General features: G+C 42.8%; 1 protein-coding gene across 1 annotated transcript in view; it reads right to left on the minus strand.

Moving 5' to 3' along the window:
- The window catches only part of LOC115175154 (steroid hormone receptor ERR2-like), an 86,635-nt gene that overhangs the window by 55,384 nt on the left and 3,316 nt on the right, over positions 1-27,935 (minus strand). The window contains exon 2 of the mRNA XM_029734381.1: positions 10,280-10,707. Within this exon, the coding sequence (XP_029590241.1) occupies positions 10,280-10,694 (415 nt within the window). The 5' untranslated portion in view covers positions 10,695-10,707. The remainder of the gene's footprint in view (positions 1-10,279; positions 10,708-27,935) is intronic.

Raw genomic sequence — 27,935 nt, forward strand, 5'->3', positions numbered from 1 at the left:
TTATCACTGTTATTACTGTTATTACTGTTATTACTGTTATCACTGTTATTACTGTTATTACTGTTATCACTGTTATCACTGGTATCACTGTTATCACTGTTATTACTGTTATTACTGTTATTACTGTTATCACTGTTATTACTGTTGTCACTGTTATTACAGTTATTACTGTTATTACTGTTATCACTGTTATTACTGTTATCACTGTTATCACTGTTATTACTGTTATTACTGTTATCACTGTTATTACTGTTATCACTGTTATCACTGTTATTACTGTTATTACTGTTATCACTGTTATTACTGTTATCACTGTTATCACTGTTATTACTGTTATTGCTGTTATCACTGTTATCACTGTTATTACTGTTATCACTGTTATCACTGTTATTACTGTTATTACTGTTATCACTGTTATTACTGTTATTACTGGCTCACTGTTATCACTGTTATCACTGTTATTACTGTTATCACTGTTATCACTGTTATCACTGTTATCACTGTTATTACTGTTATCACTGTTATCACTGTTATCACTGTTATTACTGTTATCACTGTTATCACTGTTATTACTGTTATCACTGTTATTACTGTTATTACTGTTATTACTGTTATCACTGTTATCACTGTTATTACTGTTATTACTGTTATCACTGTTATCACTGTTATCACTGTTATCACTGTTATTACTGTTATTACTGGCTCACTGTTATCACTGTTATCACTGTTATCACTGTTATTACTGTTACCACTGTTATTACTGTTATTACTGTTATTACTGTTATCACTGTTATTACTGTTATTACTGGCTCACTGTTATCACTGTTATCACTGTTATTACTGTTATCACTGTTATCACTGTTATCACTGTTATCACTGTTATTACTGTTATCACTGTTATCACTGTTATCACTGTTATTACTGTTATCACTGTTATCACTGTTATTACTGTTATCACTGTTATTACTGTTATTACTGTTATTACTGTTATCACTGTTATCACTGTTATTACTGTTATTACTGTTATCACTGTTATCACTGTTATCACTGTTATCACTGTTATCACTGTTATTACTGTTATTACTGGCTCACTGTTATCACTGTTATCACTGTTATCACTGTTATTACTGTTACCACTGTTATTACTGTTATTACTGTTATCACTGTTATTACTGTTATCACTGTTATTACTGTAATTACTGTTATCACTGTTATCACTGTTATTACTGTTATTACTGTTATCACTGTTATCACTGTTATTACTGTTATCACTGTTATCACTGTTATCACGGTTATTACTGTTATTACTGTTATTACTGTTATCACTGTTATCACTGTTATTACTGTTATCACTGTTATCACTGTTATTACTGTTATCACTGTTATTACTGTTATCACTGTTATCACTGTTATTACTGTTATTACTGTTATCACTGTTATCACTGTTATCACTGTTATCACTGTTATTACTGTTATTGCTGTTATCACTGTTATCACTGTTATTACTGTTATAACTGTTATCACTATTATTACTGTTATTGCTGTTATCACTGTTATTACTGTTATTACTGGCTCACTGTTATCACTGTTATCACTGTTATTACTGTTATCGCTGTTATCACTGTTATCACTGTTATTACTGTTATCACTGTTATCACTGTTATTACTGTTATCACTGTTATCACTGTTATTACTGTTATGACTGTTATTACTGTTATTACTGGCTCACTGTTATCACTGTTATCACTGTTATCACTGTTATTACTGTTACCACTGTTATTACTGTTATTACTGTTATCACTGTTATTACTGTTATCACTGTTATTACTGTAATTACTGTTATCACTGTTATCGCTGTTATTACTGTTATTACTGTTACCACTGTTATCACTGTTATTACTGTTATCACTGTTATTACTGTTATTACTGTTATTACTGTTATCACTGTTATTACTGTTATCACTGTTATTACTGTAATTACTGTTATCACTGTTATCACTGTTATTACTGTTATTACTGTTATCACTGTTATCACTGTTATCACTGTTATTACTGTTATTACTGTTATCGTTGTTATCACTGTTATCACTGGTATTACTGTTATCACTGTTATCACTGTTATTACTGTTACCACTGTTATCACTGTTATCACTGTTATTACTGTAATTACTGTTATCACTGTTATCACTGTTATTACTGTTATTACTGTTATCACTGTTATCACTGTTATCACTGTTATTACTGTTATTACTGTTATCGTTGTTATCACTGTTATTACTGTTATTACTGTTATCACTGTTATTACTGTTATCACTGTTATTACTGTTATTACTGTTATCACTGTTATCACTGTTATCACTGTTATTACTGTTATCACTGTTATTACTGTTATTACTGTTATCACTGTTATTACTGTTATTACTGTTATCACTGTTATCACTGTTATCACTGTTATTACTGTTATTACTGTTATCACTGTTATCACTGTTATCACTGTTATCACTGTTATTACTGTTATTACTGTTATCACTGTTATCACTGTTATCACTGTTATTACTGTTATTACTGTTATTGCCTTAGTGTCCTAGTTGGCCACCCCTGATTCCCCCCACACACACACACACTGACTTTTCCCCCCAATGAACAGCCAGGTTTTTAGTCACAGTGGCCCATCAACGCTGATTGTTATTGACTGAGCCTCCTATGGTATCGGACAGATGAGTTCCATTAAGATCTGTCCTCCACGAAGGTGAAAAAAAGCAGAAAGGAAGTGGGGGAGGGGACGACTGGTGATGGACAACTCGATGCCACAGAGGAGAGAGAGAGGAGGACAGCTGGTGGTCTTCAATAGGCCAACCTGAGACCACCGTACCAGGTATTCCTCTTCTGTTCCCATGGAGACCAGGGCTTGATTACAACCTACTAAAATGGTGGCAACATTTTGTGGCTGATCTTTCAGCGGGGGAGTGGGTGAATGTGTCAAAGAGCTGACTGGGTCCAGCACCCCACAGTATGACCTGTTATATAAAGACCTGACTGGATCCAGCACCCCACAGTATGACTTGTTATATAAAGACCTGACTGGACCCAACACCCCACAGTATGACTTGTTATATAAAGACCTGACTGGACCCAACACCCCACAGTATGACTTGTTATATTGTTGTATAAAGACCTGACTGGGTCCATCACCCCACAGTATGACCAGTTATATTGTTATATAAAGACCTGACTGGACCCAACACCCCACAGTATGACTTGTTATATAAAGACCTGACTGGGTCGATCACCCCAAAGTATGACTTGTTATATTGTTATATAAAGACCTGATTGGGTCCATCACCCCACAGTATGACCTGTTATATTGTTGTATAAAGACTTGACTGGGTCCATCACCCCACAGTATGACTTGTTATATTGTTATATAAAGACCTGACTGGACCCAACACCCCACAGTATGACTTGTTATATAAAGTCCTGACTGGACCCAACACCCACAGTATGACTTGTTATATTGTTATATAAAGACCTGACTGGGTCCAGCACCCCACAGTATGACTTGTTATATAAAGACCTGACTGGACCCAACACCCCACAGTATGACTTGTTATATTGTTATATAAAGACCTGATTGGGTCCATCACCCCACAGTATGACCTGTTATATTGTTGTATAAAGACTTGACTGGGTCCATCACCCCACAGTATGACCTGTTATATTGTTATATAAAGACCTGACTGGACCCAACACCCCACAGTATGACTTGTTATATAAAGACCTGACTGGACCCAACACCCCACAGTATGACTTGTTATATAAAGTCCTGACTGGACCCAACACCCCACAGTATGACTTGTTATATTGTTATATAAAGACCTGACTGGGTCCATCACCCCACAGTATGACTTGTTATATAAAGACCTGACTGGACCCAACACCCCACAGTATGACTTGTTATATAAAGACCTGACTGGACCCAACACCCCACAGTATGACTTGTTATATAAAGACCTGACTGGACCCAACACCCCACAGTATGACTTGTTATATAAAGACCTGACTGGACCCAACACCCCACAGTATGACTTGTTATATAAAGACCTGACTGGGTCCATCACCCCACAGTATGACTTGTTATATAAAGTCCTGACTGGACCCAACACCCCACAGTATGACTTGTTATATTGTTATATAAAGACCTGACTGGGTCCAGCACCCCACAGTATGACTTGTTATATTGTTATATAAAGACCTGACTGGACCCAACACCCCACAGTATGACTTGTTATATAAAGACCTGACTGGGTCCAGCACCCCACAGTATGACTTGTTATATAAAGACCTGACTGGACCCAACACCCCACAGTATGACTTGTTATATTGTTGTATAAAGACCTGACTGGGTCCATCACCCCACAGTATGACCTGTTATATTGTTGTATAAAGACTTGACTGGGTCCATCACCCCACAGTATGACTTGTTATATAAAGACCTGACTGGACCCAACACCCCACAGTATGACTTGTTATATAAAGACCTGACTGGACCCAACACCCCACAGTATGACTTGTTATATAAAGACCTGACTGGACCCAACACCCCACAGTATGACTTGTTATATAAAGACCTGACTGGACCCAACACCCCACAGTATGACTTGTTATATTGTTATATAAAGACCTGACTGGGTCCATCACCCCACAGTATGACCTGTTATATTGTTATATATTATATTGTTGTATAAAGACCTGACTGGGTCCATCACCCCACAGTATGACTTGTTATATTGTTGTGTGCGTGTTTATGTACTGAGGAAGATGTCATTTGGTTCCAGAAGATAGCCACTTTCAATTTCCTTATGTTGGGGGCTTTCATCAAGGTAAGTGTTTCTTTAGGTTGGGGGCTTTCATCAAGGTAAGTGTTTCTTTAGGTTGGGGGCTTTCATCAATGTAAGTGTTTCTTGGTGTAACGTCGTCACCAGGCTATTGAACACACATATAAGCCTGGGATATCAACCATTCAGATTTGGCCTTAGTTGGGAGTGACCATACAATATAATTCTATAGGAGAGACCTGAGTAGAGTATTTGTCTTCAGGCTACGTCCTTTGCTAGCAAAAGCATTTCCCCTGTCGTCACTTGTTAACACAGCCACAAAGTCATAATTATGGCTAAACCCAGAATTGATCTTTTTAAAATGTGACACATGTTTTGTGTGTGAAGATAAGCATCTGCCTCTGATACTAAAGGTTGCAAGTTTGAATCCAGCGATAGAAAGATGTTTTCGAGATTTTCTTTCCTCTTATTAAGGATTGTACAATTCTTTACAATTTTCGTCTAAAATGACATACCCAAATCAAACTGCCTGTAGCTCAGGACCTGAAGCAAGGATATGCATATTCTTGGTACCATTTGAAAGGAAACACTTTGAAGTTTGTGGAAATGTGAAATTAATATAGGAGAATATAACACATTAGATCTGGTAAAAGAAAATACAAAGAAAAAAACATGCATTTTTTGTTTTTGTTTTACCATCATCTTTGAAATGCAAGAGCAAGGTCATAATGTATTATTCCAGCTCACGTGCAATTTAGATTTTGGCCACTAGATGGCAGCGGTGTATGTTCAAAGTTTTAGACAGATCCAATGAACCATTGCATTTCTGTTCAAAGTTTTGTATCAAGACTGCCCAAATGTGCCTAATTTGTTTATTAATAACTTTTCAAGTTCATAACTGTGCACTCTCCTCAAACAATAGCATATTCTTTCACTGTAATAGCTACTGTAAATTGGACAGTGCAGTTAGATTAACAAGGATTTAAGCTTTCTGCCAATATCAGATATGTCTATGTCCTGGGAAATGTTCTTGTTACTTACAACCTCATGCTAATCGCATTAGCCTACGTTAGCTGAACCGTCCCGCGGGGGAACTACCGATCCTGTAGAGGTTAATGCCTAAATTTAATTAAACACGTTTGCAACAACTTCGAAATTTGACGTTGGGGAAACATGGATGATTGTCAAATTCTGACGTAAGACTGTGAGAGCTAGTTGGGCCTACAGCTCATGTTCTATACTAGCGGGTCAGACGTAAGACTGTGAGGGTGTTACGCTCGTTGTTGTGATGAGACCAAGGTGCAGCGTGGTAAGCGTACATCTTACTTTTATTAGATGAACACCAACAAAACAACAAAATACAAAAACCGAACGTAACGTTCTGCAGGCTTCACAGCAGCTATACAAAAAGAAGATCCCACAATCATAGGTGGGAAAAAGGGCTGCCTAAGTATGATCCCCAATCAGAGACAACAATAAACAGCTGCCTCTGATTGGGAGCCATACTATGCCAACAAAGAAATAGAAACATAGATATGCCCACCCAAGTCACACCCTGACCTATCAAAATAGAGAATAAAAAAGGCTCTCTAAGGTCTGGGCGTGACATTACCCCCCCCCCCCCCGCCCCCCAAAGGTGCGGACTCCAGCCGCAAACCTGAACCTATAGGGGAGGGTCCGGGTGGGCATCTCCTCTCGGTGGAGGCTCCGGTGCGGGACGCAGACCCACCTCCGCTTGAGGCTCCCCCCACTTTCGTGGAACCGGACCGTGGATTGTCACCAAAGGAACCGGACCGTAGATCATTGCCAGAGGAACCGGACTGTAGATCATCGCCGGAGGCTCTGATCTGCCGACCGTCACTGGAGGCTCTGGACTGCCGACCGTCGCTGGAGGCTCTGGTCTGCAGACCTTCGCTGGAGGCTCTGGACTGCAGACCCACCACTTGAGGCTCCCCCCACTTTCGTGGAACCGGACCGTGGATCATCGCCGGAGGAACCGGACCGTAGATCGTCGCCGGAGGCTCCGGACTGGGAACTCCCGCTGGAGGCTCCGGACTGCCGACCGTCGCTGGAGGCTCCGGGCCATGGATCACCACTGGAGGCTTCGTGCCATGGATCATCACTGGATGCTTCGGGCCATGGATCATCACTGGAGGCTTCGTGCGTGGAGCAGGCACAGGGCGTACCAGGCTGGAGAGACGCACTGGAGGCCGGGTGCGTGGAGCAGGCACAGGATATACTGAGCCGTGGAGGCGCACTGGAGGTCTGGAGCGCAGAGCTGGCACAACCCGTCCTGGCTGGATGCTCACTTTAGCCCGGCACGTGCGGGGTGCTGGCACAGAACGCACTGGGCTGTGAAGGCGCACTGGAGACACATTGCGTATTTCCGCAAAGCGTGGTATCTGAACCGTGACCAACTCCTCATCGTAATTACAGGGAGTTGGTTCTTGTTCCCACCTTGCCTCCGCTCGCCACCCCGTGTGTCCCCCCCCAACATTTTTTGGAGGCTGCCTCTCGGGCTTCCGTCGTCTCCTTGATCCCTGTTTTCCTCACCGTTCCTCTCTCGCTGCCCCCGTCTTCCCATGGAAGGTGATCCTTTCCGGCCTGGATCTCTTCCTACGTCCAGGATCCCTTACCGTACAGGATATTCTCCCATGTCCAGGATGTCGGCTCCTCCTGGCCACGCTGCTTGGTCCTTTGGTGGTGGGATCTTCTGTTACGCTTGTTGTTGGAATGAGACCAAGGTGCAGCGTGGTAAGCGTACATCTTACTTTTATTAGATGAACACCAACAAAACAACAAAATACAAAAACTGAACATAACGTTCTGCAGGCTTCACAGCAGCTATACAAAAACAAGATCCCACAATCACAGGTGGGAAAAAGGGCTGCCTAAGTATGATCCCCAATCAGAGACAACAATAAACAGCTGCCTCTGATTGGGAACCATACTATGCCAACAAAGAAATAGAAACATAGATATGCCCACCCAAGTCACACCCTGACCTAACAAATAGAGAAAAAAAAAAACCTCTCTAAGGTCAGGGCATGACAGAGAGCTAGTTGGGCCTACAGCTCATGTTCCATATTAGTGGGTCAGGGTTGCGTACGAGCCTCAGATTTTCACTTTGTCACATATAGTCAGGCGGTTGCGGATGGGTTATTAGCAATTGCAGGTGGGTGAACAATAAACTGACCCGCGCACCACTAACACACACACACACACACACACACACACACACACACACACACACACACACACACACACACACACACACACACACACACACACACACACACACACACACACACACACACACACATACACAAAGCTAAAGTTAAAATCATTCCCAGCATATTTAAAGTTGTATGGCTTAATGCCCTGGGTAAACATGAATACTCACTACAACACGGTATGGCGTCCCTAACACTACACACGTCATTGGGGCAACACGGGCCTGTTATCGCCTCATCTCTTTATATGGATAGTCCCATGTGTAAATGCTCTACAGACTATTACAGAATATCAGTAACATTTCAACGACAGATGTAGGATCTTCATTTGAGCCGGTTTGCTACAGCAGGAACAGAATCCTGCAGCAACAGGAAATGTGAATTATTATGTCGATTGTAATTAATGGACATTTTTGTACGGGTTGATACAATTTTTTTTGTACGGGAAAATCAAGTCTGACATTTCAAAGTGGAAATTATAAACTTTAGAAGCCATTTAAAAACTCAAATAGACTAAAAATGTAAAATGTCCTCCATTGCAGGAAAGTTATCCTGCAATAGGGTGATCAAATTAAGATCCTACATATGCAAATATCTACTAACCCTAACCCTAGCTTTAACCCTAACCTTAGCCCTTATCCTAATGCTAAACTTAACCCTTACCCTTATTCTAAACCTAACCGTAACCCCAACCGTAACCTTAGCAACCAGTTGCTTATCAACAGATAGTTTGTTGATAGTATGACCATCTGTAGATCATATACAGATGGAAAATCAGGACTATCCAAATAAACTGTGACCAATGGAACGGAGCAGAAGATTGTAATGTACCTAATATTTGATTATGCCATTAGCAACATAGTTTTTGGGGTTGAAAGTTGTAAAACTTGCAATTTTCATGATATGAGGTCGTTTTACTTACTTGTATGTTGCTCTGGATTAGAGCGTCTGCTGACTAAAAAAAATAGAAATAAAAATGGCATTTAGCAGACACTTCTATCCAAAGCAACTGGTTTAGTATATCTGTGACTGTAACCCTGGCAACTCTCAACTGGTTTAGTATATCTGCGACTGTATCCCTGGCAACTCTCAACTGGTTTAGTATATCTGTGACTGTATCCCTGGCAACTCTCAACTGGTTTAGTATACCTGTGACTGTAACCCTGGCAACTCTCAACAGGTTTAATATATCCGTGACTGTAACCCTGGCAACTCTCAACTGGTTTAGTATATCTGTGACTGTAACCCTGGCAACTCTCAACTGGTTTAGTATATATGTGACTGTAACCCTGGCAACTCTCAACTGGTTTAGTATATCTGTGACTGTAACCCTGGCAACTCTCAACTGGTTTAGTATATCTGTGACTGTAACCCTGGCAACTCTCAACTGGTTTAGTATATCTGTGACTGTAACCCTGGCAACTCTCAACTGGTTTAGTATATCTGTGACTGTAACCCTGGCAACTCTCAACTGGTTTAGTATATCTGTGACTGGAACCCTGGCAACTCTCAACAGGTTTAATATATCTGTGACTGTAACCCTGGCAACTCTCAACTGGTTTAGTATATCTGTGACTGTAACCCTGGCAACTCTCAACAGGTTTAATATATCCGTGACTGTAACCCTGGCAACTCTCAACTGGTTTAATATATCTGTGACTGTAACCCTGGCAACTCTCAACAGGTTTAATATATCCGTGACTGTAACCCTGGCAACTCTCAACTGGTTTAGTATATCTGTGACTGTAACCCTGGCAACTCTCAACAGGTTTAATATATCCGTGACTGTAACCCTGGCAACTCTCAACTGGTTTAGTATATCTGTGACTGTAACCCTGGCAACTCTCAACAGGTTTAATATATCCATGACTGTAACCCTGGCAACTCTCAACTGGTTTAGTATATCTGTGACTGTAACCCTGGCAACTCTCAACTGGTTTAGTATATCTGTGACTGTAACCCTGGCAACTCTCAACTGGTTTAGTATATCTGTGACTGTAACCCTGGCAACTCTCATCTGGTTTAATATATCTGTGACTGTAACCCTGGCAACTCTCAACTGGTTTAATATATCTGTGACTGTAACCCCGTCAACTCTCAACTCAGACACATAGGGACCACATAGAATCATCCAACAGTTAATGCACTTTATGGGGCCTGAACAGATAGGGACTATGAGAGGTGAACCGCTGTGAGTGAGTGGTACTATACCTTGTATGGTCCTTTTGAAGAAGGCTTTGCAGGCCTCACAGGAGGCGACCCCATAGTGGTAACCTGATGCGATATCCCCACACACCAGACACAGCCTTTTTGGTATTGCATTCAACATATACTCGCACTTGATTGGCGAATCATCCGCCACGCCCTCTCCGCAGTCGTCATACCTCCGGAGACAGGCTCCGCCCCCTCCCAGCATGCCCGGGTTGAACATGGGCGGGGAGTTGAGGACGTGCGAGCGTCCGTTGAGGTTGTTTACGTTGATGTAGCTGCCGCTGGCGTCGCTATTGGCAGAGGGACTGTGGTGGCTGATGGTGTCAACCAATGAGGAGGAGGGGGAGGAGGGCTCGGTCTTGATATAGGAGCCACAGCTGGAGGTCAGGTGACGCTCCTGGAGGTCAGAGGGCATCCTGCTCAGCAACCTATAGGAACACAGGAAATAGAGGAGAAGGTAATTGTATATCACTTTATCTTTATTTGAATGTTTTGAAATGATTGTATACCTCCCAGTTCTACCAGTTTTGTGCTAAAGGACTGTCTAAGAAAGAGACAGATAGTGAGACCTCCTGTCACGCCCTGACCTTGGAGAGCCTTTTTTATTCTCTATTTTGTTAGGTCAGGGTGTGACTCGGGTGGACAAATCTATGTTTTTGTATGTCTATGTTGGCCTGATATGGTTCCCAATCAGAGGCAGCTGTCTTTCATTGTCTCTGATTGTGGATCATATTTAGGCAGCCTTTTCCCACTGGGTTTTTGTGGGATCTTGTTTTTTGGTTAGTTGCCTGTGAGCACGCCATTTACTTCACGTTTCGTTTGTGCTTTATTGTTTTGTTTGGTGAGTTTCATTTATTAAACTATGTGGAACTCTACGCACGCTGCGCCTTGGTCTCATCCTTACAACGAACGTGACACCTACAGTGACATGAGACTGACTGGGATCCTTTGAACTGTCTTTTCTAAGTGTGCACCTTTACTGTTTCCTTTCCTCTGACCTCCAGCTGACCTTTGTCCTTATATCTTTCTAAATAAGAGGGATTTATTTTGTGCATAAACAGAATGAGAAAATAGCCTTACTTCTCATCTCTAACTGTGAAGTTAACTCAATGGAAATAGAATAAAGTGATTTAAACTTAAAACAAGCTGTTAAATGGAAGGTGAGTTGTTGTTGCTCTCAGCATGCGCAGACTCACGGCTATTATGACCTGATCACAATCAATAGTCCTAGTTGGATAAAATATGGTGCCGAGTTACCACAAGGAGATGAGGGAGCGAGCAGAGTGTCTGTAAACCTGTGTCTGTGTCTCTGTGTGTCTGTGTCTCTGTGTGTCTCTGTGTGTCTGTGTGTCTCTGTGTGTCTCTGTGTGTGCATCGGAATATCCCAACCCCAGCCAGACTGATGAAAGTAGAGGATTGTCAACTAAATGAAAGTTCTCGTAAAGACTTTGCGAAATAGACGGATTATAAAATTTGCTGTATTTCTGTTACGTCAACCCAGAGTCTATACAAAACTATATAAATACCTATTTATGGCAAATACATTAAATATATACGGTAAATATATAAATATATACAGCAAATTTATGAATATGTACGACAAATATATGAATATGTACGGGCAAATATAGAAATATATACGGCAAATATATGAATATGTACAGCAAATATATAAATGTATACAGCAAATATATGAATATATACGGCAAATATATAAATATGCAGTTTTTAGTATCAGGCCGGGACAATCTTAGTCCTCTGTCCTAACTGCTGGAATGAGATAGACGCTATGCACACACACATACACACACACACACACACACACACACACACACACACACACAGCAATGTATCGACCCTCTCCCTTCCTTCCTTCCGGCTTTTAGACCTAAACCCTACTCTCATTTTCCCAGACATTTCTTATGCATTTTTAATCAGACCAGACTGTTAACATAATTAGTCAGACCTGATGGCTAACATCATTTAGATGGGGATGGAGATATGGGGTATGTTCTGTTGGGCTGCATTCAACAGAGACTGAGTCCCAAATGGCCCCCTATTCTCTACAGTGGACTACTTGATTATTACTTTAACCTTTATTTAACTGGGCAAGTCAGTTAAGAACAAATTCTTATTTACAATGACGGCCTACTCCGGCCAAACCCGGATGACGCTGGGCCAATTGTGCGCCGCCCTACGGGACTCCCAATCACGGCCAGTTGTGATACAGCCTGGAATCAAACCAGGGTGTCTGTAGTGACACCTCCAGCACTGAGATGCAGTGCCTTAGACCGCTGCGCCACTCGGGAGCCCACACACAGGACCCATGGGTTTATACCAGGACCCATGGGTTTAAGGTAGTGCACTACGAAGGGAATAGTGGGCCATTTGGGACACATTCATAGGCTGTGTCTAATAAAAGATTAAACAGACTGGAGTTTTAATCTGGACTGTAATCTAGATTTCACATAGTAGTCACTTGTAAAGTATAGCCTATTGTATTATCTGCTGGAGGGAGTTGAGAAGTGTAAAGAAATCAAATGGTTATTATATCATTCAGTATTCACAGAAAAAAGATGGAGGGATTATCATTGGGAATATAATTGAGAATCAGTGGGTATATCAGTGGGTTTACCATTGAGAATGATTGGGTATATCAGTGGGTATATCAATTGGAATCAGTGGGTATTTCAGTGGGTTTATCATTGGGAATCAGTGGGTATATCATTGGGTTTACCATTGAGAATCAGTGGGTATGTCACTGGGAATCAGTGGGTAAATCAGTGGGTATATATCAGTGGGTTTACCATTGAGAATCAGTGGGTATGTCATTGGGAATCAGTGGGTATATCACTAAGAATCAGTGGGTATATCAGTGGGTATATCACTAAGAATCAGTGGGTATATCAGTGGGTATATCAGTGGGTTAACCATTGAGAATCAGTGGGTATATCAGTGGGTTTACCATTGAGAATCATTGGGTATATCAGTGGGTATATCAGTGGGTATATCATTGTGAATCAGTGGGTATATCAGTGGGTTTACCATTGGAAATCATTGGGTATATCAGTGGGTATATCAGTGGGAATCAGTGGGTATATCAGTGGGTATATCATTGTGAATCAGTGGGTATATCAGTGGGTTTACCATTGGGAATCATTGGGTATATCAGTGGGAATCAGTGGGTATATCAGTGGGTTTACCATTGAGAATCAGTGGGTATATCAGTGGGTATATCATTGAGAATCAGTGGGTATATCAGTGGGTATATCATTGTGAATCAGTGGGTATATCAGTGGGTTTACCATTGGGAATCAGTGGGTATATCATTGGGAATCAGTTGGTATATGAGTGGGTTTACCATTGAGAATCAGTGGGTATATCAGTGGGTATATCAGTGGGAATCAGTGGGTATATCAGTGGGTTTACCATTGGGAATCAGTGGGTATATCAGTGGGAATCAGTGGGTATATCAGTGGGTATATCATTGGGTTGGTGCCCCCCCTTGGGCTGTGCCGTGGCGGAGATCTTTGTGGGCTATACTCGGCCTTGTCCCGGGATGGTATGTTGGTGGTTGGAGATATCCCTCCAGTGGTGTGGAGGCTGTGCTTTGGCAAAGTGGGTGGGGTTATATCCTACCTGTTTGGCCCTGTCCGGGGGTTTCATCGGATGGGGCCACAGTGTTTCCTGACCCCTCCTGTCTCAGCCTCCAGTATTTATGCTGCAGTAGTTTATGTGTCGGGGGGCTAGGGTCAGTCTGTCACATCTGTTGTATTTCTCTTGTCTTTTCCGGTGTCCTGTGTGAATTTAAATATGCTCTCTCTAATTCTCTCTTTCTCTTTCTTTCTTTCTCTCTCTCGGAGGACCTGAGCCCTAGGACCATGCCTCAGGACTACCTGGCTTGATGACTCCTTGCTGTCCCCAGTTCACCTGGCCGTGCTGCTGCTCCAGTTCCAACTGTTCTGCCTGCAGCTATGGAACCCTGACCTGTTCACCGGACGTGCTACCTGTCCCAGACCTGTTGTCCCAGACCTGCTGGAACCCTGACCTATTCACCGGACGTGCTACCTGTCCCAAACCTGCTGTTTTCAACTCTCTAGAGACAGCAGGAGCGGTAGAGATACTCTCAAAGATCGGCTATGAAAAAGCCAACTGACACTTACTCTTGTGTTGCTGACTTGTTGCACCCTCGACAACTACTATGATTATTATTATTTGACAATGCTGGTCATTTATGAACATTTGAACATCTAGGCCATGTGCTGTTATAATCTCCACCCGGCAGAGCCAGAAGAGGACTGGCCACCCCTCATAGCCTGGTTCCTCTCTAGGTTTCTTCCTAGGTTTTGGCCTTTCTAGGGAGTTTTTCCTAGCCACCGTGCTTCTACACCTGCATTGCTTGCTGTTTGTGGTTTTAGGCTGGGTTTCTGTACAGCACTTTGAGATATCAGCTGATGTAAGAAGGGCTATATAAATACATTTGATTTGATTTGATTGGGAATCAGTGGGTATGTCAGTGGGTTTACCATTGGGAATCATCGGGTATAATTTGATCTTTTTTAAATGTAGTAATGTGGATTGTCTAAATATCACCATGTTGACTTTAAGATACTGCTTTTCCTGGAAGCTTTTTGTTGTTTTGTACTTTTCTGTGTTTTGATGCCTTATATACTTTGTCTCTGTGGGCTAATACAGTTGATCTATGTGTGTTACTAAGCCAGTGAGACACGAAGGGTTAATATCCCGCCTATTCAGTTCAACCACACTATGTATTTATCCAAAGAGAGCACATTTGATTGTTAAGGGTTAAGCTGCTATGGCAGAACAAGGCATAAATCACAACGCTGTACACACACACACACACATGCACTTACACACGTGCACGCACACACACGCACACACACACACACACACACACACACACACTGGAACACACACTCATTCATTGTACAGGAGAGCCAAGGAGCCATGCATGAAATTAGTTCATTAATCTCTGTATGACAGTGTCCTGTCCTTGTTCTATCATCGACATGAACAGAACCCTTGCATTCTCTTCCCTTCACGTCTGACACGTAGATTGTGTGTGTGTGTGTGTGTGTGTGTGTGTGTGTGTGTGTGTGTGTGTGTGTGTGTGTGTGTGTGTGTGTGTGTGTGTGTGTGTGTGTGTGTGTGTGTGTGTGTGTGTGTGTGTGTGTGTGTGTGTGTGTGAGTGGACTGTATGACTAGTGTAATTTGGCTTATCTTTTCTTCTAATTTTTTCAGGTGTGTAAATTACTCAGCTTTGCATTTTGTTCAGGTGTGTAAATTACTCAGCTTTGCATTTTGTTCAGGTGTGTAAATTACTCAGCTTTGCATTTTGTTCAGGTGCGTAAATGACTCAGCTTTGTATTGTGTTCAACAAACTCCACTTAATTTCCATTTGAACACATTTTCTTAACTCAGTAAATAGTGTACACAGCAAAATGAAACATGTTTATATCTCAACCCTGGAAACCAGTTAACACTTTTAATTCAATATTGGCTTGCGGTTTCAAGCAGCTTGATGTATTCAGTCCTTGACAGACTGTGTTCCTGTAGAACGTACACATACTACAGAAGTATGTGGACACCTGCGCGTCAAACATCTCATTCCAAAATCATGGACATTAATATGGAGTTGGTCCCCCCCTTTGCTGCTACGACAGCCTCCACTCTTCTGGGAAGGTTTTCCACTAGATGTTGGAACATTGCTGCGGGGACTTGCTTCCATTCAGCCACAAGAGCGTTAGTGATGTCGGGCACTGATGTTGGGCGATTAGGCCTGGCTCGCAGTCTGTGTTGCAATTCATTCCAAAGGTGTTCGATGGGGTTGAGGTCAGGGCTCTGTGCAGGCCAGTTAAGTTCTTCCACACCGATCTCGACAAAGCATTTCTGTATGGACCTTGCTTTGTGCACGGAGGCATTGTCATGCTGAAACAGAAAAGGGCCTTCCCCAAACAGAATCGTCTAGAATGTCATTGTATGCTGTAGCGTTAAGATTTTTCACTTCACTGGAATTAAAGGGCCTAGCCTGAACCTTGAAAAACAGCCTCAGACCATCATTCCTCCTCCACCACACTGTACAGTTGGCACTATGCATTCAGGCCGGTAGCGTTCTCCTGGCATCCGCCAAACCCAGATTTGTCAGTCGGACTGCCAGATGGTGAAGCGTGATTCATCACTCCAGAGAGCTGCAGCAGAGTCCAATGGCGGCAAGCTTTACACCACTCCAGTCAACGCTTGTTTTTTGTGCATGGTGATCTTAGGCTTGTGTGTGGCTGCTCGTCCATGGAAACCCATTTCATGAAGCTCCTGATGAACAGTTCTTCTGCTGACGTTGCTTCCAGAGGCAGTTTGGAACTCACTATGCGCTTCAGCACTTGGTGGTCCCGTTCTGTGAGCTGGCGTGGCCTACCACTTTGCGGCTGAGCCGTTGTCGTTCCTAGACTTTTCCACTTCACAATAACAGCACTTACATTTGACCGGGGCAGCTCTAGCTGGACAGAAATTTACGAACTGACTTGTTGGAAAGGTGGCATCAGAAGACGGTGCCACATTGAAAGTCACTGGGCTCTTCAGTAAAGCCATTCTACTGCAGTAGTGGAAAAAGTACCCAATTTTCATACTCGAATAAAAGTAAAGATACCTTAAAAAGTAAAAGTCACCCAGTAAAATACTACTTGAGTAAAAGTCTAAAAGTATTTGGTTTAAAATTTACTTAAGTATCAAAAAGTAAAAGCATACATCTTAAAACATTTGATATATTTTTGAGGTACGATCACGAATATCCTACAAACAAGACATCAAAAACTGTAAAATCTTGTGTTTCACAGAATCGTGGCTGAATGACGGCATGGATATTCAGCTAGCGGGATATACGCTGCACCGGCAAGATAGAACAGCACACTCCGGTAAGACGAGGGGGGTCTGTCTGTGCATATTTGTTAACAACATCTGGTGCATGAAATCTAAGGAAGTCTCTAGATTTTGCTCGCCTGAGGTAGAGTATCTTGTGATAAATTGCAGACCACACTACTTGCCTAGAGAGTTTTCAGCTATACTTTTCGTGGCTGTTTATTTACCACCACAGATGGATGCTAGCACTAAGACTGCACTCAGTCAGCTGTATAAGGAAATAAGCAAACAGGAAACCACTCAGAGACTTTAATGCAGGGAAACTTAAATCAGTTCTACCTAATTTCCATGAACATGTTAAATGTGCAACCAGAGGGAAAATTTTTTTGAATCGTACTACACCGGCTCCGACGCTCGTCTTATGTGGCAGGGTTTGCAAACTATTACAGACTACAAAGGGAAGCACAGCCGCGAGTTGGCCAGTGACACGAGCCTACCAGACGAGCTAAATCACATCTATGCTCACGTCGAGGCAAGCAACACTGAGGCATGCATGAGAGCATCAGCTGTTCCGGATGACTGTGTGATCACGCTCTCCATAGCCGACGTGAGTACGACGTTTAAACAGGTCAACATTTACAAGGCTGCAGGGCCAGACGGATTACCAGGGCGTGTGCTCCGGGCATGTACTGACCAACTGGCAGGTGTCTTCACTGACATTTTCAACATGTCCCTGATTGAGTGTGTAATACCAACATGTTTCAAGCAGACCACCATAGTCCCTGTGCCCAAGAACACAAAGGCAACCTGCCTAAATGACTACAGACCCGTAGCACTCACGTCTGTAGCCATGAAGTGCTTTTAAAGGCTGGTAATGTTTGGATCAACCTAAGAGAACAACTGTTTAGAAGAAAATGACTAAATGTGTCTAAGCGAAACATACGATTCAATACCACCTATTATATTTGATTATAACAAACCTGTATTTCAAGTTGTGACCTATTTCTTCTACAGTTCAACATACTTACCCCATTTTTGTTAAACCTAATAAATAACACTAATAAAAACTAATATGTATACAACCCATTTTTTCATGTTGTACCAAGTTGATTTCTCACTTTGGAATTACCTATCCACATTTCTTCAATTGGCTAACAAGCAATTACATCAATGTCCTGTTAATCATGACTCCAAACACCTTCTTTACCTAAGACTTTCACATTAACTGGTTACAATCTCATGTATATTTTTTTCCCTTTATTTAACTTGGCAAGTCAGTTGATTAAGAACAAATTCTTATTTACAATGACGGCCTACACCGACAACACTGGGCCAATTGCGCGTCGCCCTACGGGACTCCCAATTGTGGCCAACCTGCAATCGAACCAGGGTGTCTGTAGTGACCCCTCAAGCGCTGAGATGCAGTGCCTTAGACCACTGCGCCACTCGTGAGGCCCTTGGTAAAACTATTTCCAGGCTCTTTAGTATCACACTATTTACACAGATATCATTTCAGTGCTTGCCGTGAACATGCTGTATAATCATAAAATAAAATAAAACAGAACACATTACCTGGAATGACATTCACTCTCATGGGTGGCCAAAAATGAACAAACTGAAAACCAGGCCTCCAATAGGCCACACAACCAAGTCTTCTGTTAGGCTGTAGCTAATACATTGCGCCCACTACAATGTGTATGTGGTATTTAGGAGCTTCCATTCAGTTCAAAACATCACATTGATCAGTCAAATTCATTATTTGATTTCAAACAAATTGAATAAAATGGGTTGAACAAACCAAAGTGTAATGTTGGATCATAACAATCAGAAAAAGCATTTCAGATTTACTTTTTTTTACAGTGTGTACTGTACCCATCCACACCACAGACCAGCTAGCCGCTACTGTCATTAATAAACATGTCACTCTGCGATTGGCGGAACAGGGCGGCTCAAAACCAGCACTTTTCCACCACCTGCTCTATCCATCCGTCAGTAAAAATCTAAAGTTCTAATTCCTAAATCTCTGGCCAGGGCACCGGTTGTTGTTGCTGTTACTTACACCAGACCAGACCCAGGCCTGATGATTCACCCATTTCTTCTGCATCTATCCAAGCCCAGTGACCCAGCCATTTCTACTGCATCTATCCAAGCCCAGTGACCAAGCCATTTCTACTGCATCTATCCAAGCCCAGTGACCAAGCCATTTCTACTGCATCTATCCAAGCCCAGTGACCAAGCCATTTCTACTGCATCTATCCAAGCCCAGTGACCCAGCCATTTCTACTGCATCTATCTAAGCCCAGTGACCCAGCCATTTCTACTGCATCTATCTAAGCCCAGTGACCCAGCCATTTCTACTGCATCTATCCAAGCCCAGTGACCCAGCCATTTCTACTGCATCTATCCAAGCCCAGTGACCCAGCCATTTCTACTGCATCTATCTAAGCCCAGTGACCCAGCCATTTCTACTGCATCTATCCAGACCAACAGCTGAACTATCAGTAAGCTAGAAATACCATTCTAAATCTCTTGTTCCGGGAGACCAACACCAGTAATCAAACAATTAACCAGATGCCACAGGTCAGCTGAGAGGAAGCAAACTCTTAACCAATCAGAACAACAGAGCCCAAGCTCTTGACCAATCAGATGCTGATCAGAACAACAGAGCCCAAGCTGTACTTTAGCCGGGGACACTATAACACTGAAACCGATGCCGATGGTTTTATTCAAAACAACATTACAGGGATTCAACCAGTCATGCTAAGTATTCAAGCCAACCGTTTCCCTGCACTGCCTTTAGAAAATCACTGCATAACACACAATAATGTATAGGCTGGCCTACGATGCAAAATATCCCTAAAATCTCCTTTAATTTAACAGAGCTGGGGATAAAACTTACAACTAATGTATTTAATACCATAGGCTATTGATTGTGGTATTGGATTTTCCTTGTCATATTACTGATGTTTCCAGAACTAACCCAGAACTGGCAAAGTACATTATATCTGAGACGGATCCATTTCAAATATACTGTAACAACAATAAGAAAAACCCAAAACTGTGCTGTAACGCTGCTCTTATAGAACGTAGAATCAGACTGTCACATCATTCAAATTCTACAAATTAACTGTTCGAATTACAGATTATTTTGGTGTTTTTTCTCTAAAGACACCAGAAGTCTGTTTACTGGACATTTGCACCTGTTATTTTGTCATGACATTAGAGGTCAAATAAAATAAAGCTCTTATCATTAAACAATCTTAATTTACTCTTATATGAATAAACATCTATCAATTCTTCTCTTCATCTTAATGTTACTGGTTGTTCTAAACTACATTTCTGCTTTTATCCCCTCAAGAAACTAAAACGTGTAACCTGGGGTAGTCTAGCGGTCTGAGCTGGCATACATTTCTACGGCGTCGGTATTGGTCTGAATACAGCTTACTGTCCTTCGACACAACCTGTCTCTGTCTCGCTCCACTGTCATCCTCTCTGTCTCGCTCCACTGTCATCCTCTCTGTCTCTCTCCACTGTCATCCTCTCTGTCTCTCTCTACTGTCATCCTCTCTGTCTCTCTCCACTGTCATCCTCTCTGTCTATCTCCACTGTCATCCTCTCTATCTCTCTCCACTGTCATCCTCTCTATCTCTCCCCACTGTCATCCTCTCTGTCTCTCTCCACTGTCATCCTCTCTATCTCTCTCCACTGTCATCCTCTCTGTCTCTCTCCACTGTCATCCTCTCTGTCTCTCTCCACTGTCATCCTCTCTATCTCTCTCCACTGTCATCCTCTCTGTCTCTCTCCACTGTCATCCTCTCTATCTCTCTCCACTGTCATCCTCTCTGTCTCTCTCCACTGTCATCCTCTCTGTCTCTCTCCACTGTCATCCTCTCTGTCTCTCTCCACTGTCATCCTCTCTGTCTCTCTCCACTGTCATCCTCTCCGTCTCTCTCCACTGTCATCCTCTCCGTCTCTCTCCACTGTCATCCTCTCTATCTCTCTCCACTGTCATCCTCTCTGTCTCTCTCCACTGTCATCCTCTCTATCTCTCTCCACTGTCATCCTCTCTGTCTCTCTCCACTGTCATCCTCTCTGTCTCTCTCCACTGTCATCCTCTCTATCTCTCTCCACTGTCATCCTCTCTGTCTCTCTCCACTGTCATCCTCTCTATCTCTCTCCACTGTCATCCTCTCTGTCTCTCTCCACTGTCATCCTCTCTGTCTCTCTCCACTGTCATCCTCTCTGTCTCTCTCCACTGTCATCCTCTCTGTCTCTCTCCACTGTCATCCTCTCTGTCTCTCTCCACTGTCATCCTCTCTGTCTCTCTCCACTGTCATCCTCTCTGTCTCTCTCCACTGTCATCCTCTCTATCTCTCTCCACTGTCATCCTCTCTATCTCTCTCCACTGTCATCCTCTCTGTCTCTCTCCACTGTCATCCTCTCTGTCTCTCTCCACTGTCATCCTCTCTGTCTCTCTCCACTGTCATCCTCTCTGTCTCTCTCCACTGTCATCCTCTCTGTCTCTCTCCACTGTCATCCTCTCTGTCTCTCTCCACTGTCATCCTCTCTGTCTCTCTCCACTGTCATCCTCTCTGTCTCTCTCCACTGTCATCCTCTCTGTCTCTCTCCACTGTCATCCTCTCTATCTCTCTCCACTGTCATCCTCTCTATCTCTCTCCACTGTCATCCTCTCTGTCTCTCTCCACTGTCATCCTCTCTGTCTCTCTCCACTGTCATCCTCTCTATCTCTCTCCACTGTCATCCTCTATCTTTCTGTCATCCTCTCTGTCTTTCCCCACTGTCATCCTCTCTGTCTCTCTCCACTGTCATCCTCTCTATCTCTCTCCACTGTCATCCTCTCTATCTCTCTCCACTGTCATCCTCTCTGTCTCTCTCCACTGTCATCCTCTATATCGCTCTCCACTGTCATCCTCTATCTTTCTGTCATCCTCTCTGTCTCTCTCCACAGTCATCCTCTCTGTCTCTCTCCACTGTCATCCTCTCTATCTCTCTCCACTGTCATCTTCTCTGCCTTTCCTCACTGTCATCCTCTCTATCTTTCTCCACTGTCATCCTCTCTGTCTCTCTCCAATGTCATCCTCTCTGTCTTTCCTACTGTCATCCTCTCTATCTCTCTCTACTGTCATCCTCTCTATCTCTCTCCACTGTCATCCTCTCTGTCTCTCTCTAATGTCATCCTCTCTGTCTTTCCTACTGTCATCCTCTCTGTCTCTCTCCACTGTCATCCTCTCTGTCTCTCTCCACTGTCATCCTCTCTATCTTTAACCACTGTCATCCTCTCTGTCTTTCCCCACTGTCATCCTCTCTATCTCTCTCCACTGTCATCCTCTCTGTCTCTCTCCACTGTCATCCTCTCTATCTCTCTCCACTGTCGTCCTCTCTATCTCTCTCCACTGTCATCCTCTCTATCTCTCTCCACTGTCATCCTCTCTGTCTTTCTCCACTGTCATCCTCTCTGTCTTCCCCCACTGTCATCCTCTCTCTCTCTCCACTGTCATCCTGTCTGTCTTTCTCCACTGTCATCCTCTCTATCTCTCTCCACTGTCATCCTCTCTATCTCTCTCCACTGTCATCCTCTCTATCTCTCTCCACTGTCATCCTCTTTGTCTTTCCCCACTGTCATCCTCTCTGTCTCTCTCCACTGTCATCCTCTCTATCTCTCTCCACTGTCATCCTCTATCTTTCTGTCATCCTCTCTGTCTTTCTCCACTGTCATCCTCTCTGTCTTTCTCCACTGTCATCCTCTCTGTCTTTCTCCACTGTCATCCTCTTTATCTTTCTGTCATCCTCTCTATCTTTCTCCACTGTCATCCTCAATCTGTCATCCTCTCTATGAATCAGTTCAATATAGTCAGAAAAGACCTTAACAATATATTTAGAAAGGAAAATAGTGGGAGCAGACTTCATCCATATACTATTCCTTCAAGAAATGTCCTTAACAGATGGCGTCAGGTGTTTCCATCGTATGGTCATGAGACTGTTTGATGTGCTTTCGCTAAAATGATTTAAAAAATCCACTTACATAAGTATTCAGACTCTTTACTCAGTACTTTGTTGAAGCATCTTTGGCAGCGATTACAGCCTTGAGTAATTATTGGGTATGACGCTACAAGCTTGGTACACCTGTATTTGGGGAGTTTCTCCCATTCTTCTCTGCAGATCCTCTCAAGCTCTGTCAGGTTGGATGGGGAGTGTTGTTGCACAGCTGTTTTCAGGTCTCTCCAGATTTGTTCGATCGGGTTCAAGCCCAGGCTCTGGCTGGGCCACTCAAAGACATTCAGAGATTTGGCCCGAAGCCAAGTTGTTGTCCTGTTGGAAGGTGAACCTTCGCCCCGGTCTGAGGTCCTGAGCACTCTGGAGCAGGTTTTCATCAAGGATCTGTCTGTACTTTGCTCTGTTCATCTTTGCCTTGATCCTGACTAGTCTCCCAGTCCCTGACACTGAATAACACTACCACAGCTTGATGCTGCCACCACCATGCTTCACCGTATGGATGGCACCACATTTCTCCAGATGTGACGCTTGGCAGGCAGGCCAAAGAGTTCAATTTTGGTTTCATCAGACCAGAGAATCCTGTTTCTCATGGTCTGAGAGTCCTCTTAGGTGCCTTTTGGCAAACTCCAAGCGGGTTGTCATGTGCCTTTTACTGAGGAGTGGCTTCCGTCTGGCCAGTACCATAAAGGCCTGATTGTTGGAGTGCTGCAGAGATGGTTGTTGTTCTGGAAGTTTCTCCCATCTCCACAGAGGAACTCTGGAGTTCTGTCAGTGACCATCGGGTTCTTGGTCACCTCCCTGGCCAAGGCCCTTCTCCCCCAATTGCTCAGTCTGGACGGCCAGCTCTAGGAAGAGTATTGGTGATTCCAAACTTCTTCCATTTAAGAATGATGGAGGCCATTGTGTTCTTGGTGACCTTCAATGCTGCAGACATGTTTTGGCACCCTTCCCCAGATCGGTGCCTCGACACAATCCTGTTTCTGAGCTCTAAGGACAATTCTTTCAGCCTCATGGCTTTGTTTTTGCTCTGACATGAACTGTCAACTGTGGGACCTTATATAGACAGGTGTGTGCCTTTCCAAATCATGTCCAATCAATTGAATTTACCACAGGTGGATTCCAATCAAGTTGTAGAAAAATCTCAAGGATATCAAGAGATATTCAATGTCTGATTTATTATTGTTACCCATCTACCAATCAATGGCCTTCTTTATGAGGCTTTCAAAAGTCTCCCTGGTCTTTGGAGTTGAATCTAGCTAGAATCTAGTCACAGACAGACAGACAGACAGACAGACAGACAGACAGACAGACAGACAGACAGACAGACAGACAGACAGACAGACAGACAGACAGACAGACAGACAGACAGGTATCTAGCTGCGGTCACAGACAGACAGACAGACAGACAGACAGACAGACAGGAATGTATCTAGCTGCAGTCACAGACAGACAGACAGACAGACAGACAGACAGACAGACAGACAGATAGACAGACAGACAGACAGACAGACAGACAGACAGACAGACAGACAGACAGACAGACAGACAGACAGACAGACAGACAGACAGACAGACAGACAGACAGACAGACAGACAGACAGACAGACAGGAATGTATCTAGCTGTGGTCACAGATAGACAGACACACTAACACATGGACACACACACACACTCCTTGTGTGTGTGTGTGTGTGAGTGCGTGCATAGATGTGACACACACACGGGTGGGACTGGAGACTCACACACTGACCTAATAACTAATTTTAGCGAACGCAAATCAAACAGCCTCAAGACAGAGATACTGCGTGTAGATTATGGAGGGGGGAAAAAAACGATGTAATTCATTTTAGAATAAGGCTGTAACGTAACAAAATGTGGAAAAGTCAAGGGGTCTGAATACTATCTGAATGCACTATAGTAATGTGGTGTCTGCAGTTAGATACAGTAGTAATGTGGTGCCTGCAGTTATATACAGTAGTAATGTGGTGCCTGCAGTTAAATACAGTAGTAATGTGGTGCCTGCAGTTATATACAGTAGTAATGTGGTGCCTGCAGTTATATACAGTAGTAATGTGGTGTCTGCAGTTATGTACAGTAGTAATGTGGTGCCTACAGTTATATACAGTAGTAATGTGGTGTCTGCAGTTAGATACAGTAGTAATGTGGTGCCTTCAGTTAAATACAGTAGTAATGTGGTGTCTGCAGTTATATACAGTTTTGGACCCAGTAGTCAGATTCTGTACAGGAACGGCCTGCTAAATATATACACATAAAGGTGGGCATAAAGGTGAACAGTGGTAGGTTAATTGGTGCAAGCTGAGAAGGTAAACATCCTGATCGTCACTATTACTGGTGACAAGCGGTATTCGGTACAGCATGTCACAGTGTATAGAGAGGTATGTGTGTACCTAATTCTGCTGCAACACAGGTACAGGGGGATTAGGTATAGTGTCCCCACAACAAATAGGGACAAACTCAATACCACACACTGTCTATCAATCATTCACACACACACTCACGCACGCACACACACACACACACACACACACGCACGCACGCGCGCACACGCACGCACACATGCACGCACACACACACGGCTGAGGGGAGGTCTGGAAGGGGGCTAGGCCCCCTGGCTACAAGTTGGAGAATGTTTTTCATTTTCAAACCCCTCTTTCGTTCAATCTAGAGCAATAATAATTTTGCTTAATTCTATGGAGAGAAAAAAAACGTACATTTTTATGCATATCTAAGTATACCTCTTGAACTGTCTTTATCCTCCTGATTGGTGTTTCTAAATAAAAAATAAATAAAAAATGCTACTCTGCATCTCTGCTAAATTCTGGGTAAAAGATTGAAAGGAATTTGAGTCTTACTCAGTACATTTAGTTATTGCTTGCTTTTCTAAAGTCTACCAACCTGTCCAGCAGACATGCCAGCTAAGATAGTTAGACAGTCTAGCTACTTGTTTCATAGCTAGTTATGAGTTTTGGATCTTGAGAACCTATCTGCGTTAGCTAAAGCCAACTTCATAAAATTTCTAGGTGGCTAGTACGATTACAGAGAAACAAGAACATGACAAATCTGAGGGGGCACGTGCCCCTGTGCCATCTATATCTGAGGGGGCACGTGCACCTATGCCCCCATATCTGAGGGGGCATGTGCCCCTGTGCCCCCTATATCTGAGGGGGCACGAGCCACCTATATCTGAGGGGGCACATGCCCCTGTGCCACCTATATCTGAGGGGGCACGTGCCCTTGTGCCACCTATATCTGAGGGGGCACGTGCCCTTGTGCCACCTATATCTGAGGGAGCACGTACCACTGTTCCACCTATATCTGAGGGGGCACGTACCACTGTGCCACCTATATCTGAGGGGGCACGTTGCCCTTGTGCCACCTATATCTGAGGGGGCACGTGCCCCTGTGCCACCTATATCTGAGGGGGCACGTGCCCTTGTGCCACCTATATCTGAGGGGGCACGCGCCCCTGTGCCACCTATATCTGAGGGGGCACGTGCCCTTGTGCCACCTATATCTGAGGGGGCACGCGCCCCTGTGCCACCTATATCTGAGGGGGCACGTGCCCTTGTGCCACCTATATCTGAGGGGGCACGCGCCCCTGTGCCACCTATATCTGAGGGGGCACGCGCCCCTGTGGATGTTCCAACATACATCAGAAGATGTTTAATAGCATGCTGAACCTGTTAGTGTGATATTATAGATGTTGCAGAACAGAACATGAATAATAAATCTGTTAGATTGAATGTAATAAAAACACATTACCATGTAATCATGTTTTTTGTTTTGTGTAATTTGAGCAGAATTCAATTAAATCGACAACAAGAAATGATCTCAAACAAGTAGTCATTATTTACAAATGGAATATTGCTGTATAGTTAAACAGGGTAAACCAATAAGTTATGTTTCTATAACCACCAAATTAGTTTCACAGCGTTTTATAATTGATAACTGTAGCAAAGAAATTAAAGCTTATCTGTGATATGACAACCCCTCTTTAAACCCATTTAAATCACACACACACACACACACACACACACACACACACACACACACACACACACACACACACACACACACACACACACACACACACACACACACACACACAATGCATTTCAGTTGATTTGTAATTAAACCAATAGCAAAACAGGTATAGGAGTTGTAGCTACTCGCTTAGCTACCTACAGTAATCCTTTTACTCCTTATGATGTTATGGACCAACAACTGACAAATTTAGTACTGCACCTAATCATTTTACAAACTACTTCATCAAAAGTTCAACCGTTCATTGCGGGAATAAAGTATATGCATATATATATATATATAACATATAGAGTATTTAAAGCATAAATTATATATAACATATAGAGTATTTAAAGCATAAAGTATATGTAACATATAGAGTATTTAAAGGAAAAAGTATACATAACAGAGTATTTAAATCAGAAAGTATATATAACATAGAGTATTTAAAGCATAAAATATATTTAACATGTAGAGTATTTAAATCATAAAGTACATGTAACATATTGAATATTTAAAGCATGAAGTAGAAATACCATACAGAGTATATATTTCATAAAGTATATATAACATATTGAGTATTTAAAGCATAAAGTAGAAATACCATATAGAGTATATATATATCATAAAGTATATATAACATATAGAGTATTTAAAGATACATACAAATGTTGTGGCGTAGCCTACTCAAATATTTTATTAAGTAAAATTACTTTCTTTAGAAT

The sequence above is a fragment of the Salmo trutta genome, chromosome 35 (genome assembly GCF_901001165.1).
Source record: "Salmo trutta chromosome 35, fSalTru1.1, whole genome shotgun sequence".
Classification (NCBI taxonomy): domain Eukaryota; kingdom Metazoa; phylum Chordata; class Actinopteri; order Salmoniformes; family Salmonidae; genus Salmo; species Salmo trutta.